Raw genomic sequence first — 16,841 nt, 5'->3', positions numbered from 1 at the left:
ACTGATGGATGCTATGAAGAGTCTCCTCAGAAAAATGCTCCTTCATTTTTTAATTTGAAGAAACAGAGTATGTGTACGGGGGTTAATAGTCTCCCAAAGGCAGTCCGTGGACCTACCACACCCTGTCTCAGGTGCTCATGGATTGCAGATTAAGAAACTCTGGACCAGATAATGAGATTATATTCCAAGAACAGCTGTTACTTTTCCAAAGGAAGCTTCATCACAGGAAACAGAGGATGGGAGCACTGGTATGGCCTTGTGGTCATTTTATCATCATTTTGGCAAAGTTGTATACATGCCAGTACCTTGCAGTCTTTGATTTTCCACATCAGGGTCAGGGAGAAACCAAGGCAGAGAGAAGGGTAACCAGCACCAGAACCCGTGACGGTTCCCAGAGCAAATGTAGCCATGGGACCTCAGCACTCTATTTCTGTGGGAGGATGGCAGAAGGCTTGGTGGGATGTGAGGGAAACTTAGGAAAAGAGCTGGGAGTCAAACAGAAGTTTTATGATGGGATTTATCAGATTTTTTAAGAGAGCTCAACTTTGAGATGAGCAGGCGGCTTAGAAAGCCTTTATAAGGTCTTCCTAAATGATGCTGACAGCTAAGAGTGGCATACCCCTGAGAGTCTATGATTATCTCGCCAGAGAGATCGTTATGGGAGCCTTATTAAGCACAGAGCATGTCAGTGGGAGGGAAGGAGGGAGCAGCAATGTGTTCACAGCTCTGGAGGGCAAGTGAGGCAGCCTCCTTGATTTGCAACGTGCTTTGCAGTCCACTTTCATATTTCTGCAACAGACCCATGAGGTGGGTAGAGAACCCCCCTGCTCCCCATTTCAGAACACTAGGGTTGTTACAACAGGAGGTAGTCTAAAAGTATCCTTAAAAAATAAATCCTTGAATGGACCCGGGTTTTGCCCTTCTACAGGGTGATCTGACCATCTAGATTAGGTGCACCGCTCCCCCAAACCCTGCAGCCCTGTGGTCCCTGGATTGGTGGCCTCCAAAAAAGAGCATAAAAGCTGTTAACCCCTGTGAGATCTTATCCTCTCATGTGCTCACCAGGAGCAGGGAATTCCATCAGCCCCACTGAAAGCTTGAGGCTCACCCTGGAACCTGGGAGCCTGATCTTCTGTCTCGGGAGGAAAAGCCGAAATGGAGTGAGCCAAGGATAAGCCCAGGAGAGAGAGATCCTGGGAAAGCATGCAGTTCAGTCCCTGCATTTAACACATGGGAAGCAATGAGCTGTAGCTTTGCTACTAGACTGTGAGAACTGATGACGAGGGTGATAATAGTCACTAACATATTTTGAGTGCTTGCTGTGTACCAGGCATGGTGAACTGTTACCATCTCATGCATTCTCTGTGAGGTAGTGCCACAATGAGGCTGAGTATCTGTGTTAGGTGCAAAGGCCCTACACAGAGTATACACACTGTAGCCCCAGCCCCCAGACCCACATTTGGCCACGTAGTTTCCTACTGCTGCTGTGACACAGCACCACAGATTCCGTGGCTTCAAACAATACATGGTGATTATCTTAGAGTTCCACAGGTCAGAGTCTGGGATGGTCTCACCCGGCTAAAATCAAGGTGTCAGCAGGCTGCCTTCCTTTCTGGAGTCTCTAGGGGAGAATCTGTTTCTTGCTTTTTATGATTGCTGGCAAAATTCAGTTCCTTGAAGCTGCAGGAGACCCCCTTTTCTTCCTGGTTGTGAACCGAGGGCTCTTCGCAGCTTCTGGAGGCTGCTGAATTCCTTGGCTGCAGCCCTTTTCCTCCATCCTCAGAGCCAGCCGTGGTGAGCCGAGTCCTTGTCCATTGCAGCTCTCCGAGCCCTCTCCTGTCACTGCAGCTCTCTCTGACCCAGTTGGGAAAGGTCTTCTGCTTTTAAGGACTCATGTGATGAGATTAGGCCTACCTGGATAATCCAGGATAATCTCATCTCAATGTCCATAACTTAATACATCTGCAAAGCCCCTTTTACCATGTAAGGTTCCAGGGATTAGGGAGTGGACATTTTGGCGAGGCTATTACTGTGCTCATCACAGTGAACTAGAGAAAAGTGCTTGGGTTCTTGATTTTGTTAAGTGAGGAAGATGATGGTACCTGCCTTTGGATTGAGGATTGACTGTGAAGGCCGTTGGCACAGGTCCAGGCACATTGGCAAGTATTTACTTGGCGTTGGCTGTGGAAATTGTTACCAAAACTGATTCATAGTTGAGGAAACTGAGACAGATATTAAGTAACTTGCTCAAGGATTCAAAACTCCTTGAGAGAAGAGGCTGCATTTTATTCATCTCTTTCATTCCCCCATTGCACCTAACACAGTGTCTGGCCCAGAAGAGATGCTCAGTAAATGTATGTTGAATGAATCACTGAAAACAAGAAAGAATAAGTGACTTGTATGAGCACCATTAGCTGCAGAGAATGTCAGAGATAGAGAGATTCTCAGAGATCCCTGTCCAAGCCCCCCATTTCACAGAGTCTGAGGCTCAGTGGCAAAGGGACCCATCTCAGGTAACAGGTTAATGGCCCCAGAGTGTAGCCTGGGCCTCCCTGGCCAGTGCGTCTTCCCCTGCACCAGGCTGTATTCAATTCTGTAGATTTCTAGATCCTGTGGTCTCAGCCACACCAGAGGCCAGTGCAGTGGGATAGAGGTGTTGGCTTGGCCCTGGCCTCAGCACAGCCTTGGAGAGAGGAACTACCATGGGAGAATATGAGGCCTCGCACTTTCTTCCTAGGAGCATCCTTCGGGGAGGCCTGTCTGCAGTGTGTTCCTCAGGCTCGCATAGATTCGCAGAGGCAGTCCCCAGCAGGAGAGCAGCAGGTGTCTGATGCCCATCGGGCCTGCATTAATGCCTCGGTGCTCTGACATCAGACTGCGTGGCAGAGTCACGGGACCTGAGTGTAGTCATTTATACTTACAATGTTATGAGACTGGAGACCACTTGGCTCCCTGACACTCAGGTGCCCCATCTGTAACTCATCGGGATACCTCCAGGGTCCCAAGTGACAGCCCTGGATTTCAGGGCCCCTTTCAGAAGGATGATTCGAGAGCATTCATATCAGCCTGAGGGACAGAGATACACTATTGTCCCAAGGGCTCTCTGGCTCTGCTTAAGCTGAGTACAGCTTGGCAGCCAATGAGATCTTTCTGGACAGCTGGTAGTGCCCCCTATCTCCACGAGAGCCAGCCAAGGTGGGACGGGGTGGTGCCCAGTGTCTCTGGGCCCTAAGCCTGTGCCAGGTTGCCCCTGATATGAGGTAGCCACAGGAACAGCCATTATATCTCCACAGAACAGAATGTGGTGTCTATGCCATCTCATTGGAATTAGGTCCCTGTCATTGTGTCCTGTTGTTTGAATAGAGTTGAGCAAAATCTGAACTGTGCTTTTCTATGCAAGAAATGTCAAATGTCACAATGTCACAGGACCAGGTGACTCACTGGAGGAATGGAAAATGTGAGTGGTACCGTGAATGGGAATGAATGTGTGGCCCTACTGTATGCCAGGCCATGGTTTGGCACTTTTGGGTATTGCTTATTTTGATTTACACTAATCTCTTGAGGCAGGTATGATTTTTTTCCCAGTTTTACAGATGAGGAAATGAAGGTTGGGAAGTGGTGACTCTCTGGTCACCCAGACAGCACTAGCAGGAATTGTTGAGCTTTGATGAGCTGACTCTGAGCTTCATTGGGTTGGTAGGTTAGCAGCTAGGTGTGTGCCCTCTGTTCAGATCTGATGAGGCTAGAGCCATCTTCCCTGCCTTCCCATGGAGGATGGAGGTCATTCTAGCAGAGGGGATGGGTCAAAGAGTAGCATCATAATGATGGCCCCACTGATGACTAAGGCAAAAGCACTCATTGAGTGCCTGTTGCATGTACCATGCTAGGCACTGGTGACATAGCTGGAAAGGAGTCAGAGTCCTTGCCCTCAGGGAGTGACCGTCCTAGTTTAAGGGAGACAGACAAACACACAACTATAATTGCAGGCACTGAATGCCCTGAAGAGAATAAAAGAGGAAAATGTGGTGGAAAACAGTTGGGAGCTGCTTTAGCTCAGGTGGTGAGGGAGGGCTTCCTTAAGGAATGAACTCTGAGCTTAGACTCCAGGGATGAAACAGGGGCAGACATGCACAGATCTGGGGAGAGAAATTTCCAAAGAGAGGGAACAGGAGTACAAAGAGGCAGTAGAGAACCTGCGATGGCCTAGAGGCAGGCTACCAGGGTGGCTGAAGGCAAATGAGTTGGGCAGAGGGCAGAAGGAGGAGGCCGGAGCTCCATGAGGGGCCCAGGGGGGCCAGCAAGGCCCTCAAGAAATCCTTGAGTGTGTTGAGAAGCCATTGGAGGGAGTTAATTAGAAGAGAGATATGATCGGATTTATACTTGGGAAGTTCACTCTGGCTGCTGTGTGGAGGAGGGGGAGCAGCAGGACGTGCGAGGCAAGAGGAGACAGGGAGGAAGGCCGTCATGGTCTTCCAGGTTGGGGAGAGGTGGTGGCCCTGGACCTGGGTTGTGGTCGTGGGCTATGAGAGATTGCTGGAGTCAATTTAGAATTTAGAAATTAGAAATTAGAATAAATAGGGCCAACATAAGATTAGGACAATAGTATGCTGGTAAACCACCCAGGGATAGAAGGGAAGCCTTTATTTCTGGATGTGCCAATTTCAGTGGCATAATATTCCCAGTACGACTGATTTCAGGCTACCAGTGTGGCAGTAAACGATGCACCATTAGCTCGTGTGAGCCAGTCTGCACCAGCTCAGCACACTACTGGGTTCAGCTGTGGAGGGTGAGGAGGCAAGAAGAACTGGGGGCATTCCAGGGTCTTTGGTCTGAGCAACTGGGTGGTAGTGATGACATCCACTGAGGCAGAGAAAAGAGGATGGGGCAGTGGCAGGGAGAGAATTAATCTGTTCTGGCCATGTTAATTTTTAGATGCATATTAGATGCCTATTTTCTGAGGTTTGGGCAGCTGCATACTTTATCTTGTTTACATGCTAATCCTTCCAATACCCATGAGTTTGGTGGTTGCTTCTTCATTGATCAAACGATGATGTGAGAATTAAATGGGCTAAGAAATTTACCCTGATTTGCACAGCCTGGCAGTGGCAGGGCTGAGTTGGGCTGGATGCCTGAGAGTCTAACTAGTGCGCATACTACCCCCGGAAACAAGCCCATCCCTACTTAGCTCTACGTTATGTCTCTGGGGACTTTAAAAGTGGGTCTTTAGAAAGTTTGGGAATAGCCTTCAGAGATTGCAATATGGTTGCTCAGAGACAACCTCCCACCCTCTGATGCATGGAATGGGGTGTGAGGTATTTTTAATGAGGGAGACCTTTCATTTTATTGGCCTGCAGAGTGTTAAAAAAGAAGAAGAAGGAAAAAGAAAGGTCATTGGTTTGGACAAGTGTGTGTTCTCCAGCCACCACCCCTAGGCTCCTCCATTCCCACCTGCCTGCCTCACACACACGTATTACTTGCTGGGTCTGGGAGGCATTGCAGGGTGCCTTGCTCTGGAGGAAGCAGGTACAGCGGCCTCTGCAGACTGGTCCTCGGCTAATCCTCGCACATCAGGAAGTGAGCCCTGTGGCCCCTGCCCTGACCCACAGGCCTGGTCTGCCCTGCCCCTGGGGCCTGGGGTGTGCTTGATTCGCATTCTCAGCTACCAAAGGCAGGCACTTCAGCGGTAAGAATTGTGGTCTTTGTGACTCAATAAATATTGAAACTATCCCATCTCTTTCCCTGTATTATTGCTGTTATTTTGTGAAAGTAATGAGGCTTGGAAGCATTGTTTTTATCCATCTGCAGCTTCTTGGCTTTTCTTTCTGGTGATATAATCAGTGTAATGGTGCCCTTCAGCATAATCAGACACGGCTGGAGCTGAGTGAAATCTGCAGTCGGAGGCTAAGAGGAGCACTCAGCCCGCCATGGTAGCTGTATCTACCTGGCTCCCCTACGCAGAGAGGGCCGTGCTGGGCTACCTGAAGGGGCAGAGCAGGGTCGACAGGAAGATCTCACCCCAGAACTGGCATGACCACCCCAGGTAGCCTTGAGCATTGCTGCGGAGCTGATGGCACTTTTCAGAGCCAGGGAGGGAGGCCAGCCTGCCTCCATCTGGATAGGTTTAAGTATTCCAAGTGCAACCAGAAAGGAAAGTGCCCCTGGGCTTAGTCAGGGACCCAGACAGGCTGGGCTAGGACAGGCAGAGCAGCACACCTGGAGAGCAGCAGGGCTCTTCACACATTGCGGGGTTTGACCTCTTTAGTAAAACATGTTTGAGTCTATATCCCCAGTGGGTATATTTTTTGTATTATGTATATTGAAATGCATAAAGACAAATAGAAAAATATAAAGCTAACTGTAAATTATTATAACTAGAAGTTATGCTTTCTTTCATACCCCTGTGGATCATGGCAGTATACTCCCTCCCATTCCAACCCCACCTGCACCCCCAGCTTGAGCCTGCTGGCCTAGAGCTAGTGCAGTGGAAGAACAGTAGGTGGTCAGCAAACTTGGTTCCCAGTCCCAGGTCTGCTGATTAATTGCCTCTTCTCGCCTCACTGTCTCACTTCTTCCAGGTCTGTGTAAATGCCACTTTCTTAGGTCTTTGCAGGCCACCTCACCCTGTGCCAGTTAGCATCCCACCTCACTGTTAGCCCGTCTTCCTCTACCCTGCTTTATATTTCCTAGAAGTACTTACTGTTACCTGACATGTTTATGTATTTTTTGTTCATTGTCTGTCTTTCCCCGCATAGCTCCATGCGAGCAAGGATGGTCTGCTCTTCTCTGCGCTGTACCTGACCCTATACTAGGAACTCAATAATATTGTTGACTGAATGAATTCACCTTCTTTCTGTATAACCTAATGCTGCTTAGTGAACCTTTGTAATGCAGGAGAGATGGAAAATGTCTTAATGTTTGAAAGGAGGATTTAGAAGGTAGAGATGGAATAATTTTAAGGAATGTCTACTTGGTTGGGAGACACTATTGTTATCTTTCCTCATAGTTGGGGAACAGAAGCTATAAGTAATTGGATCTCTGTTGACTACCAGGCACTGTGCTAAGACATGATGATTGATAGATAGTCCAGACAGGTAGGTAGATAAATAATAGATAGCTAAAAAGAAGGAATTTAACCTTTAAACAACCCAACGAGTTAGTTTCCTTATCTCCAATTTATAGATCAAAGTGAAAAACAAAAAGCAAAAAATAAAAGCTTTAGGCCCAGAAACTCAAGTGTGCCCATCTCCAAGGTACCCAAAGCATGGCTGGCACATGTCAGGCACCCAGTGACTATCTGTGAGGTGAACGAAAGCCCAGCTGTGTACACTCCTAGAGCTCCTCAGGAGGATGGTGAGTATGTGCCCAGGGAGACCAGAAGGCTGTACCTACAACAGCCTGCCTAAAGCCCACAGGGTCTCTTTGACCTCTGGCTTTTTACTTTCAAAATTCATGTTAATTTTTGCACTTCCTTCATATTGTAAAACAAATTCCTCTTGTTTGTTTTACTATGAAATTGATGCTTTTGAATATTTAACCACTTACAAAATTAAATAAAAGAAGAAACTTCAGTTAAAACTGCTGCTCTGCATTTACCTTGTGGGGAGTCTGCTCCTGATAGGAGTTTTGCACACCCAGGAGCTGTCCGGCCCAATGTGCAAAGGCCACTGTGGAGCCCGGTATGGGGCCTGGTCTCTTCCATGCCCCTCAGCAGGATCTCATGCCACTTGTCCCTGTGTAAACATCACCTGTCCAGAGGAAACGGGATGTTCACTTCCAAGCCCAAGCCATCTGTTGTTTCCCGCCCTGGATGGTGGCTGCACCTGGGCGAACAGGGTCTTGAGCAAACAGTGCCTTGCCGGCCCCCTGATAAGGGGTTGACTCTCAAGCAGATTTTATAGCTCTGCCCTTCATCCCTAGTTAGGGAGTGGGTGGGGAGAGTTTGAGGTATCCTGAAGCTGTTGGAATAACCTTTATAAAGACTATAAAGCAGAAGTCTAGTGTGGAACGTGAAATGGACCACTGAGACTCGGCCCACAGGACTTTCATGTCAGAGAACTGAGGGCCTTTGACTAGGGTGCGGCTGGTGCCCAGTCTGTGTGTGTCCTGGCCAGATTTTCCCAGGACAAAGTTGGGACTTCCTCTTTCCCTGCTGTTCCTCCCTGTTAGGCTGGAGAAAGGAAAAACAAGGACCTGCAAACAGAACAGAGCGATGCCATAGGGGGAGGACAGACCAGACCCCAAAGTCCGTGCCGTATATGGAAAGGGGACAGTTCTCCCTGAATTCCATCCTGATGTGCCAACTAAGTCCCGGATATCAGCCTCCTCCCTCTTGGAAAGAAGAAAGTTTCTAGTTGTCTATTATGTCAGCTTTAGCCAATCATACCTCTCCACACCCCCTAGGATAGCTTGCCCACTCCTCTCCCTCCTAATCCCTTATAAGCCTCCCACTTCCCTAACCAGGTGTGACTTCTCTGGCCTCTGACAAGAAGGCCACAGAACCTCACCCGGGGGTATTTAAATAAATTACCTGGCCCTTTGTTGCCTCTCTTTGCCTGCTTATTTCAGCTAGAATTTATCTTACACTCCCCTCTCCCGCCGCCAAATCATTGTAGTTCTCTCTCTGTGTGGTTATTTTCGTGATGAGCTTTCATTGTTTAGGGTCAGAATTGATATTTGGTTGGTTTAGCCCCTTTATTTTATGGCTAAATTGATACTTATTTTGTGGAGGGGATAAAAATTGTCCTTAAATTCATGAAATCCACCATCAATTTAAAATTTTTAATGAAATGGGATGATGACTACATTGAAGTATAGATTGGAAACTTCAGTGGCTTTTTTGTAAATTAATTTCGACGGGTTGAGTTACAATGCAGGGCAGATCCAGTTTTCCCCAAACACGGTGTTCCGTGCATGTTTCTGTTCTCTCAGACAGACATGGAAGAAGCTTAGTTGCTACTCTAAAGTTGTATAGCAGAATTCCATGTGTACTTCTGTAGGTTTGGAATTCTTTTCACCTGAAAACTGGGCTGTTTCTTTTAAAATACCACTGGTTTTTGTCTGGGCATTCAGGGGAAAGCACTAGTCTGGACTAAGTGTGATCTGAATCCACGCCATTTATACTGTCCCTGCCTTATGCTGTGCATTCTCAGAAATGTCAAGTATCAGTTGGTAGTCAGCAGGGAATGTTTCTGCTCTGGTCTTTGCTTGCCAGTGGGTGTGGATGTGGCAGGGGAGAGCAGGAAGCCTTCGAGAACACTCTACAAATGGAAGAATAAAACTCCCTCCTATTCATTCAACAAGTGAGCACCTACTGTGTGCCAGGCACTGTTCTAGGATCTTAGGATACATCAGCAAACAAAACAAAAATCTCTGTCCTTGTGCAGCTTACTTTCCGGCAGGGGTGTCAAACAGTAAGAGATGGGGCAGTGGTAGGAGGGGCGGCAGTTGCACTCTTCAATATTTTTGCTGTATGTTGGCATCAAAGACATGGTGACAGTTTAGCTGAAACAAATTAGGAAGTCAGCCATGAGCATATGTGAGAGAGGAGTGTTCCAGGTGGAAGAAACAGGGACTACAAAGGCTCCAGGGCAGAAATGTGCCTGACCCACTGGGGGATCAGCAGGGAGGCCCATGGTGGTTGGAGCCCAGGAAAGGAAGGGGAGCAGGGCTAGATCTGAATCTGAACAGTAAGGGGAGGTGGGTCTGCATCTGTAGGGCTTCAGTCTGCACAGTAGGTGTAAGCAGGGGAGGGATGTGATGTATGTGACTCTGAAAGCATCCAGGGTTGCTGGGTTGGGAATGGGCAGTGGGAGGCAAGTGCTGAAGCCGAGGGGATAGTGACTTGGACGGGCGGAGGTGGTGGGAGGAGGGGGATTCTGCGTGCATTTTGAAGGTAGGTTTGAGAGGCTTTGTTGGCCTGTTGGATGCGGGTGTGAGTCATGGAGTCCTTCAAGGATTTTGGCCTAAGCCCCTGAGTAATGGAGTCTCCACACTGAGAAGGCCAAGGAGCAGGTTTTGCAGATGAAAGGTTAGAGCTCAGATTTGGGCGTATTCAGTTTAGGATCTTGGTTAGAGATTCAGCCTTTATTTTACCATGGTCAAAAAAAATTCTGTTAAATTATCTTTAAAATTTTTATTTATTGGACCATATTAAATAAAATCATTACTTTAATTTTACATTTATTATTTATATTTAAATCCAGCACTCTAAATCTTTATATGGGCTGAGCATTTCCTTTGTCTGAATTTGTCTGATATGGATGTGAAATGTTAGATTTTTTTTTCTTTTCTTCTTTTTTAAATGGAAAAGTTTTGTTTCATTTAGTTCTTTATTCAGGTACTTTCAAGATTTTTTTTAGGAAGGAAGAAAATGACTTCCTTCTCTGGCTCTGTTAGATAAATTATTATTCTCTCAGAGTAAAACAATAATGGGGGAAGAGGCAGAATATTACTTTTCTTTCCTCTTTCAGGTGAGCGACAATGATTCTCGTAGTAGAATGTTATTGACTTTGTAGTTTTCTGAGGAAAACATTTCTCCATCAGGCAGGAGCCATTGTTTAAAAATATCCTTCTTTTTCTTTCTTCTGTTCATGAGAATACCTTCCTCATTCTGCCATCCCCATTTTCCCGCAGGTACAGATTGCCAGGTGCAGCTGGGTTCTGTTAAGTCAAAAAAAGATGACAAAGATTATCTAGCAACTTTAGGTAAAGAGTTATTGTGTATATGACTTTCTGTCTAAAGACTGAAGTCAGCATGACACTTTGTAAAGAATACCGAGGTGTTTTCATGTTCAGTACAGCTCAGCTATTTTTCTGTTAGCCTTTGCCCTTGCCTTTAAAGTTAATTTCCTTTAATGTTAATTTTTTTAAGTTTTTACTCTCTTGCTGTGGATTTATGGTGCTAACCATGCCCTTTTATCATTAACCGTTGCTTCATAACTGAGATACAATTATGTAGTGTAATAACATTGTCACTACAGTTCTAGACCAGTGGGATTTCAAAAGTGCAGTAGGAGCCATGGGTATCCAGAATATGTAAAAAAAAACAAAAAACTTACAACTCAATAATAAAAAGACAACGCAATTTAAAGATGAGCAAAAGATCTGAATAGACATTTCTCCAAAAGATAATGTGTGTCCAATAAGCAAATAAAAAGATGTTCAACATCACTAGCTATCAGGGAAATGTGAGTCAAAAACAATAATGTACTTCACACGCTTCATACACACTAGGATAGCTATAATCAAAAAGACAACGACAAATGTTAGCAAGAATGTGGGAAAAGCTGAAATTCTCATATACTGTTGGTATGATGTAAAGTGGTGCAGCCACTTTGGAGACCAGTCTGGCGGTTCCTTAGAAAGTTAAAGATCGAGTTACCATAAAACTGAGCCCTTCCACTCCTAAGTATATACCCAAGAGAAATGAAATTAGGTGTCCACACCAAAACTAGTTCATGAGTCTTCATGGCAGCATTATTCATAATAGCCAAAATGTGGAAACCACCACGTGTCCATCAGCTGGTGAATTGATAAATAAAATATAGCATATCCATGTAATGGAGTACTGTTTGCAACAAGAAAGAATGAACTACGTGCTCCAACATGGATGAACCTTGAAAAACATTATGCTAAGTGAAAGAAGCCCATCACAGAAGACTACACATTGTAGAGTTCTATTATGTGCAATGTCCAGAATAGACAAATCTACAAGTTAGAAAGTAGATTAGTGATTGCCTAGGGAATTGGTAGACTGGGGACATGGGGAGTGACTGCTGGTGGGTAGCAGTTTCTATTTGGGGTGAAGAAAATGTTCTAAAGTCAATTATAGAGTGATGGGTACACAACTCTATACTGAAAACCACTGAATTACACACTTTAAATGAGTGAATATACAGTATGTGAATTATATCTCAATAAAACTGTAAAAACAGGTGATACCACTATGTTTACATACCTGCTGATAAAAAGAAGAAAGTGTTTTAAAAGTACCTGGGATTTGCTTTAATTTGCTATGGTCAGATTTACAGACATGGGGATGACTGTCATGTTCTCTAAGAACAGACAGGGCATGCCATGCAGGACCCCATGGGGAAGCAAATGGGGTCAGTCAGGAGGCAAAGGGATCTACCATAGAGCTTCCTCAGTCAGAATTTCTCTGAGAGGAAATATTCCAGTTAATAAAGATACAGTATACCACCATTTTCCAACCTCTGAGGAACTAATGAATCTAAATAACAAATCATCAATATATGCTAAGTTCCAGAAAGAGATTACCCATTGTTAACATAGCTCTTGATGAAAGCCTGGAATGATCTAATAAAAAAATAATGCCACAAGAATCCTATCAAAACTTTAGAGCTCATTTTCAATTTATAGGAAATACAGAGGCCAGAGGAATATGTTAAATGACATCATGAAGATGCAATGAGTAAAACCTGTGGAATCTCCATTTTTGCTACTTTGAGTGTAGTCTATATGGATCAACAACATAAACATCAATTTAGGAGCTTTTAGAAATGGAGAATCTTCAGCCCCATCCCAGATACATTCATAAATACAAAGTGTGACATATCCATATAATGGAATGCTATTCAATAATGAAGAGAAATGAAATACTGATACATGAATCAGAATCTGCATTTTAACAAGCTTCCCAGGTAATTCACATGCACATTTCAAGTCTGAGTAGCACTGGTTTGATTAGTCTGTAGGGCAAATAATCCAGAGTCTCCAACAAAGAAATTGTAAGAGAGAGAAAAAAGAGAAAGATGAGGTGATGAAAGGGAAACCTGTAGATTAAAAGAGATTTGGGAGGCCTGTCAATCATTCACAAGTAGAGCCCTTATTTGTATCCCATTCAAACAAACACAAATTTTAAAATTATGAAGTAATTGGGGGGAATATCTTGATCGGCTTTGAAATAATTTGGGTGTTGGAGAAGGGAAAGTGGGTAGCGATGTTAATGAAACAGCATTGGCTACAACATGACAGTTGTGGAAGCTGGCTGATGGGTACAAGTTTACTATTTTAATTTTGTATTAAGAGGTTTTTTCCCTCCACAATGGTTAAAGAGGGGTTTTCACTAAGATGGCTGTAATCAAAAAGGTAATGAAGGTGTTGGCTGGGCTATGGAAAAATTTGGAACGCTTGACATGGCTTGTGGGAGGGTAAAATGGTATAGCTGCTTTGGAAAACAGTCTGGCAGTTCTGCAAAAGGCTAAACGGAGTTACCATATGATCTAGCAGTTCTACTCCTAGGTATATACCCAAGAGAAATGAAAACATGTTCACACAAAAACCTTTACATGAATGGCAGCATTTTTCATAATAGCCAAAAAGTGGAAACAATGCAAATACCTATCCACTGATGAATGGATACATTCATAAATAAGAAATGAGGCATATCTATATAATGGAATACTATTCCATAATAAAAAGAAGTGAAGTAAGTACCTGATACCTGCTACAATATGATGAACCTTGAAAACATTCTGCTAAGTGAAAGAAGCCAGTCACAAAAGACTACCTGTTGAATGATCCCATTTATATGAAATGTCTAAAATAGACAAATCAATAGAGAGAGGAAATAGATTACTGACTGGTTGCTTGGGTCTGGGAAGATAGGGGGAGTGACTGCTGATGGTAGTGGGTTTATTTTGGAGGGTAATGAAAATGTTCCAAAATTGATTGTGGTGAAGGTTGTACAACCCTGTGAATATACTAAAAGCCACTGAATTGTACGCTTTCGATAGGTGAATTATATGGCATGCGAGTTATATCTCAGCAAAGGTTTGTTTTTTATTTTGTATTTTTATTAAGGTCTTATTGATAAACACTCTTACGAAGATTTCACATGAAAAAACAATGTGGTTACTACATTTACCCATATTATCAAGCCCCCACCCATACTCCAATGCGATGACTGTCCGTCAGTGTAGTAAGATGCCACAGATTCACGATTTGCCTTCCCTGTGCTATACTGTTTTCCCCATGATTCCCCCACACCATGTGGACTAAACATAACACCCCTCAATCCCCTTCTCCCTCCCTCCCCACCCGCCCTCCCACACCCCTCCCCTTTGGTAAACACCAGTTCCTTCATGGAGTCTCTGAGTCTGCTGCTATTTTGTTCCTTCAGTTTTGCTTCGTTGTTATACTCCACAAATGAGGGAAATCATTTGGCACTAGTCTTTCTCCGCCTGGCTTATTTCACTGAGCATAATGTCCTCCAGTTCCATCCATGTTGTTGTAAATGGTAGGTTTGTTTCTTTCTTATGGCTGAGTAGTATTCCATTGTGTATTTTCTTTATTCATTCATCAACTGATGGACACTTAGGTTGCTTCCCTACCTTGGCTATTGTAAATAGTGCTGTGATAAACATAGGGGTGCATATGTCTTTTTGAAACTGAGAAGTTGTATCCTTTGGGTAAATTCCAAGGAGTGGGATTCCAGATCAAATGGTATTTCTATTTTTTGTTTTTTGAGGAACCTCCATATTGCTTTCTACAATGGTGGAACTAAAGCTTTTTTTTTTTCAATTTAAAAAATCTTTGGGAATAAAGTTGCCTTGGTGATTCTGATGTGCAACCAGGGCTGGGAACCACTGTGTTAGAAATTAAGCTGTTAAAGGTTATTAGAAGAGAGAAGCAGGATATCTGACATGCTAGCCTGGCGGGGAAGCCCCAGGGATGGCATCCTAGTTGACCTGTCTACACAGAAGACACACAGACCTACAGTGGGCAGCCCTCTGGGTGCACATCATCTACTTCAGTAGTATTTAGTAGAACAGAAATAAACATGAGAAGGCCTTTCTCTTCTCCATTAAGTCTGTTAGTTCAGGATTGGAAATCTTAGGTGTCCCACCAGTAGGTGTTAGAGTTACTTGTGCTGCCAAGGGGTTGAGCTGCTTCTAAGTTCCTGAGAATGAACACAAACTGTCAATGGGATTTGAGGGTACTAAATCCTAGTCCAAAAGCAACAGTCTAAACATTTAATCTAATTCCCTAAATTTCTTTCTTCCAGAGAGTATTCTAGATATAAATGAAAATCTGTGATTTTTTTCTTTTAATTCTTCCATTTTTACATTGTCCCGGGTAAGTAGAAATAAAGCCAGCTGTATTAGTCCCATCTCTCTTCAAAAGCATTTGTTAGTCAGGTGACAGCCTCCTGCATTCCCCCTCTTAATGGGGGACTTGAGATGTACTGCAAATGCTTTTTGGCTTTTGGAGAGAAACCACGGGGAACTGCCTTGGATTCTGGTTTGACCTCCATTTACAGTTGCTGATTACCCTGGCCTTTTAGTTGCCTCAACGAATGAATAAAGTTTGGACTAGTTTATTCATAAAACTCCTAAAATTTTGTGGTTCACTGTATGTCTTTACAGAGGCTGTAAATATAGGGTGATGTTTCCTAAGAGTTTATGTCCTGGAGCTTGATGACTACTGCTCTGGACTTTGGATAAGTTGGGTAACTTCTTTGCACCCTAGTTAGGGATTGAGAATAACATCTACCTCATTATTTTCTTTTCTGTAAAATGCTTGGAGAAGTCTGACGTATCATTTTATTGACATACTACCACTTTATTCTAGACAAGTCCCTTCCTCTAATTCAGGCATGATCAGAACTCCCTTACTACGAAATGTGATGTTGTGTCTGCAATTCTAGGGAGTAAATCTTAATGGAAAGATATAAAACAACCATGTAAAGGCATCTGGGTGCAGTATATAGGAAGTTTTGAATGAATATTACTCTCCAGTATTTTATGAATCATTAGATGTCCTAATCCTTCTCTTTTCTCTCTGCCCTGTAATCCTCATATAGGTCAGTTCTCCTTGGGTCTCGGGGACTTGACATATGCCACATCTCCCAGCGATTGGAGAGTCTCAGTGCGGACACTACCTTTGAGCCTCTTGAGCCTGTGAAGCACACAGACATTCAGGTAGGGGCTGCCAGGCTCCAGGACTGGTAGCGCGTTGAGCGTGCAACCCAGGCTGAAGGCCCTGGCCCTTTGTTGACCAGCAGATTTAGGAATTTTAGATTTAGTTTAATTCTCTTCTTCCTCAGATATTAAGAGATGGGGAGGCTCAGCTTTGGAGGTATAGTTATTTTGGGTTATTTTCAGAGTGCTGTGTGAGACTGAATTTAAGAAAGCAATTCCAACCTGCACTTTTAGATCATTGTAATTATGAGAACAGATTTCTCTTCCTTCTTTGGGCTTAATCCAAGGAACAGAGACATTAGTTGTAAGTTCCTCTTGCTTTCTTTGCTAGTTCTCAAATAATTGTACTATTTGTTGTCCACATTTCTGTATCTTGCTTGTACTCGTTGGCAAAGAGCTGGGGAAAATTTAGAGTGCTATTTCCTGAAACCTATTCATCAATTTCTAGGAAGTATTTGGCTGCGTTAGTGGCACCAGGAAGTAGTAGTCTAATAGAGCACTCCTCATTTAACCTAACATGCCGCTGGCACAATTGATTGCTAATTTAATCTAATCAGAAACTGATTGGGGTGTGTGTGTGTTTGTGCGTGTGTGTGTGTGCTTAGGCATGCATGCATTGTTAAGGAAAAAACATGCATTTAATTTTGAGTAGTTAGAACACTGCATTTGTGTTAGAATGACCAGACAATGGGGTGGCGTTTTTATGATTAATTTGTCTTTGAAATACAGGACACAGGTCCTGCAAAGGTAGATCTTGGTATAAGCAGGTATTAATTGTGTTGTTATTTGGGTTCAATTTGAGTTAAAACTCTTTACCCCTTACCTTTCCCAAGAACTTCTTTAATCCATCTAATGGCTATAATTGTACTGCATTTATTCCAGTTCAGAAACCTAAAGCCC

At 43.9% G+C, this 16,841-nt stretch overlaps 1 protein-coding gene across 2 annotated transcripts in view; it reads left to right on the top strand.

Moving 5' to 3' along the window:
* The window catches only part of LOC130681170 (guanine nucleotide-binding protein G(o) subunit alpha-like), a 64,945-nt gene that overhangs the window by 32,340 nt on the left and 15,764 nt on the right, over nucleotides 1-16,841 (top strand). For both annotated transcript variants that reach the window (XR_008994219.1, XM_057493565.1), the window contains exon 3: nucleotides 15,824-15,941. Coding sequence is in view for 1 of the 2 variants with exons in the window: in XM_057493565.1 (XP_057349548.1) it covers nucleotides 15,824-15,941 (118 nt within the window). In the remaining variant the exon portion in view is untranslated. The remainder of the gene's footprint in view (nucleotides 1-15,823; nucleotides 15,942-16,841) is intronic.

The sequence above is a fragment of the Manis pentadactyla genome, chromosome 15 (assembly GCF_030020395.1).
Source record: "Manis pentadactyla isolate mManPen7 chromosome 15, mManPen7.hap1, whole genome shotgun sequence".
In the NCBI taxonomy this organism is placed as follows: domain Eukaryota; kingdom Metazoa; phylum Chordata; class Mammalia; order Pholidota; family Manidae; genus Manis; species Manis pentadactyla.
This window is presented reverse-complemented; position numbering and strand designations above follow the sequence as displayed.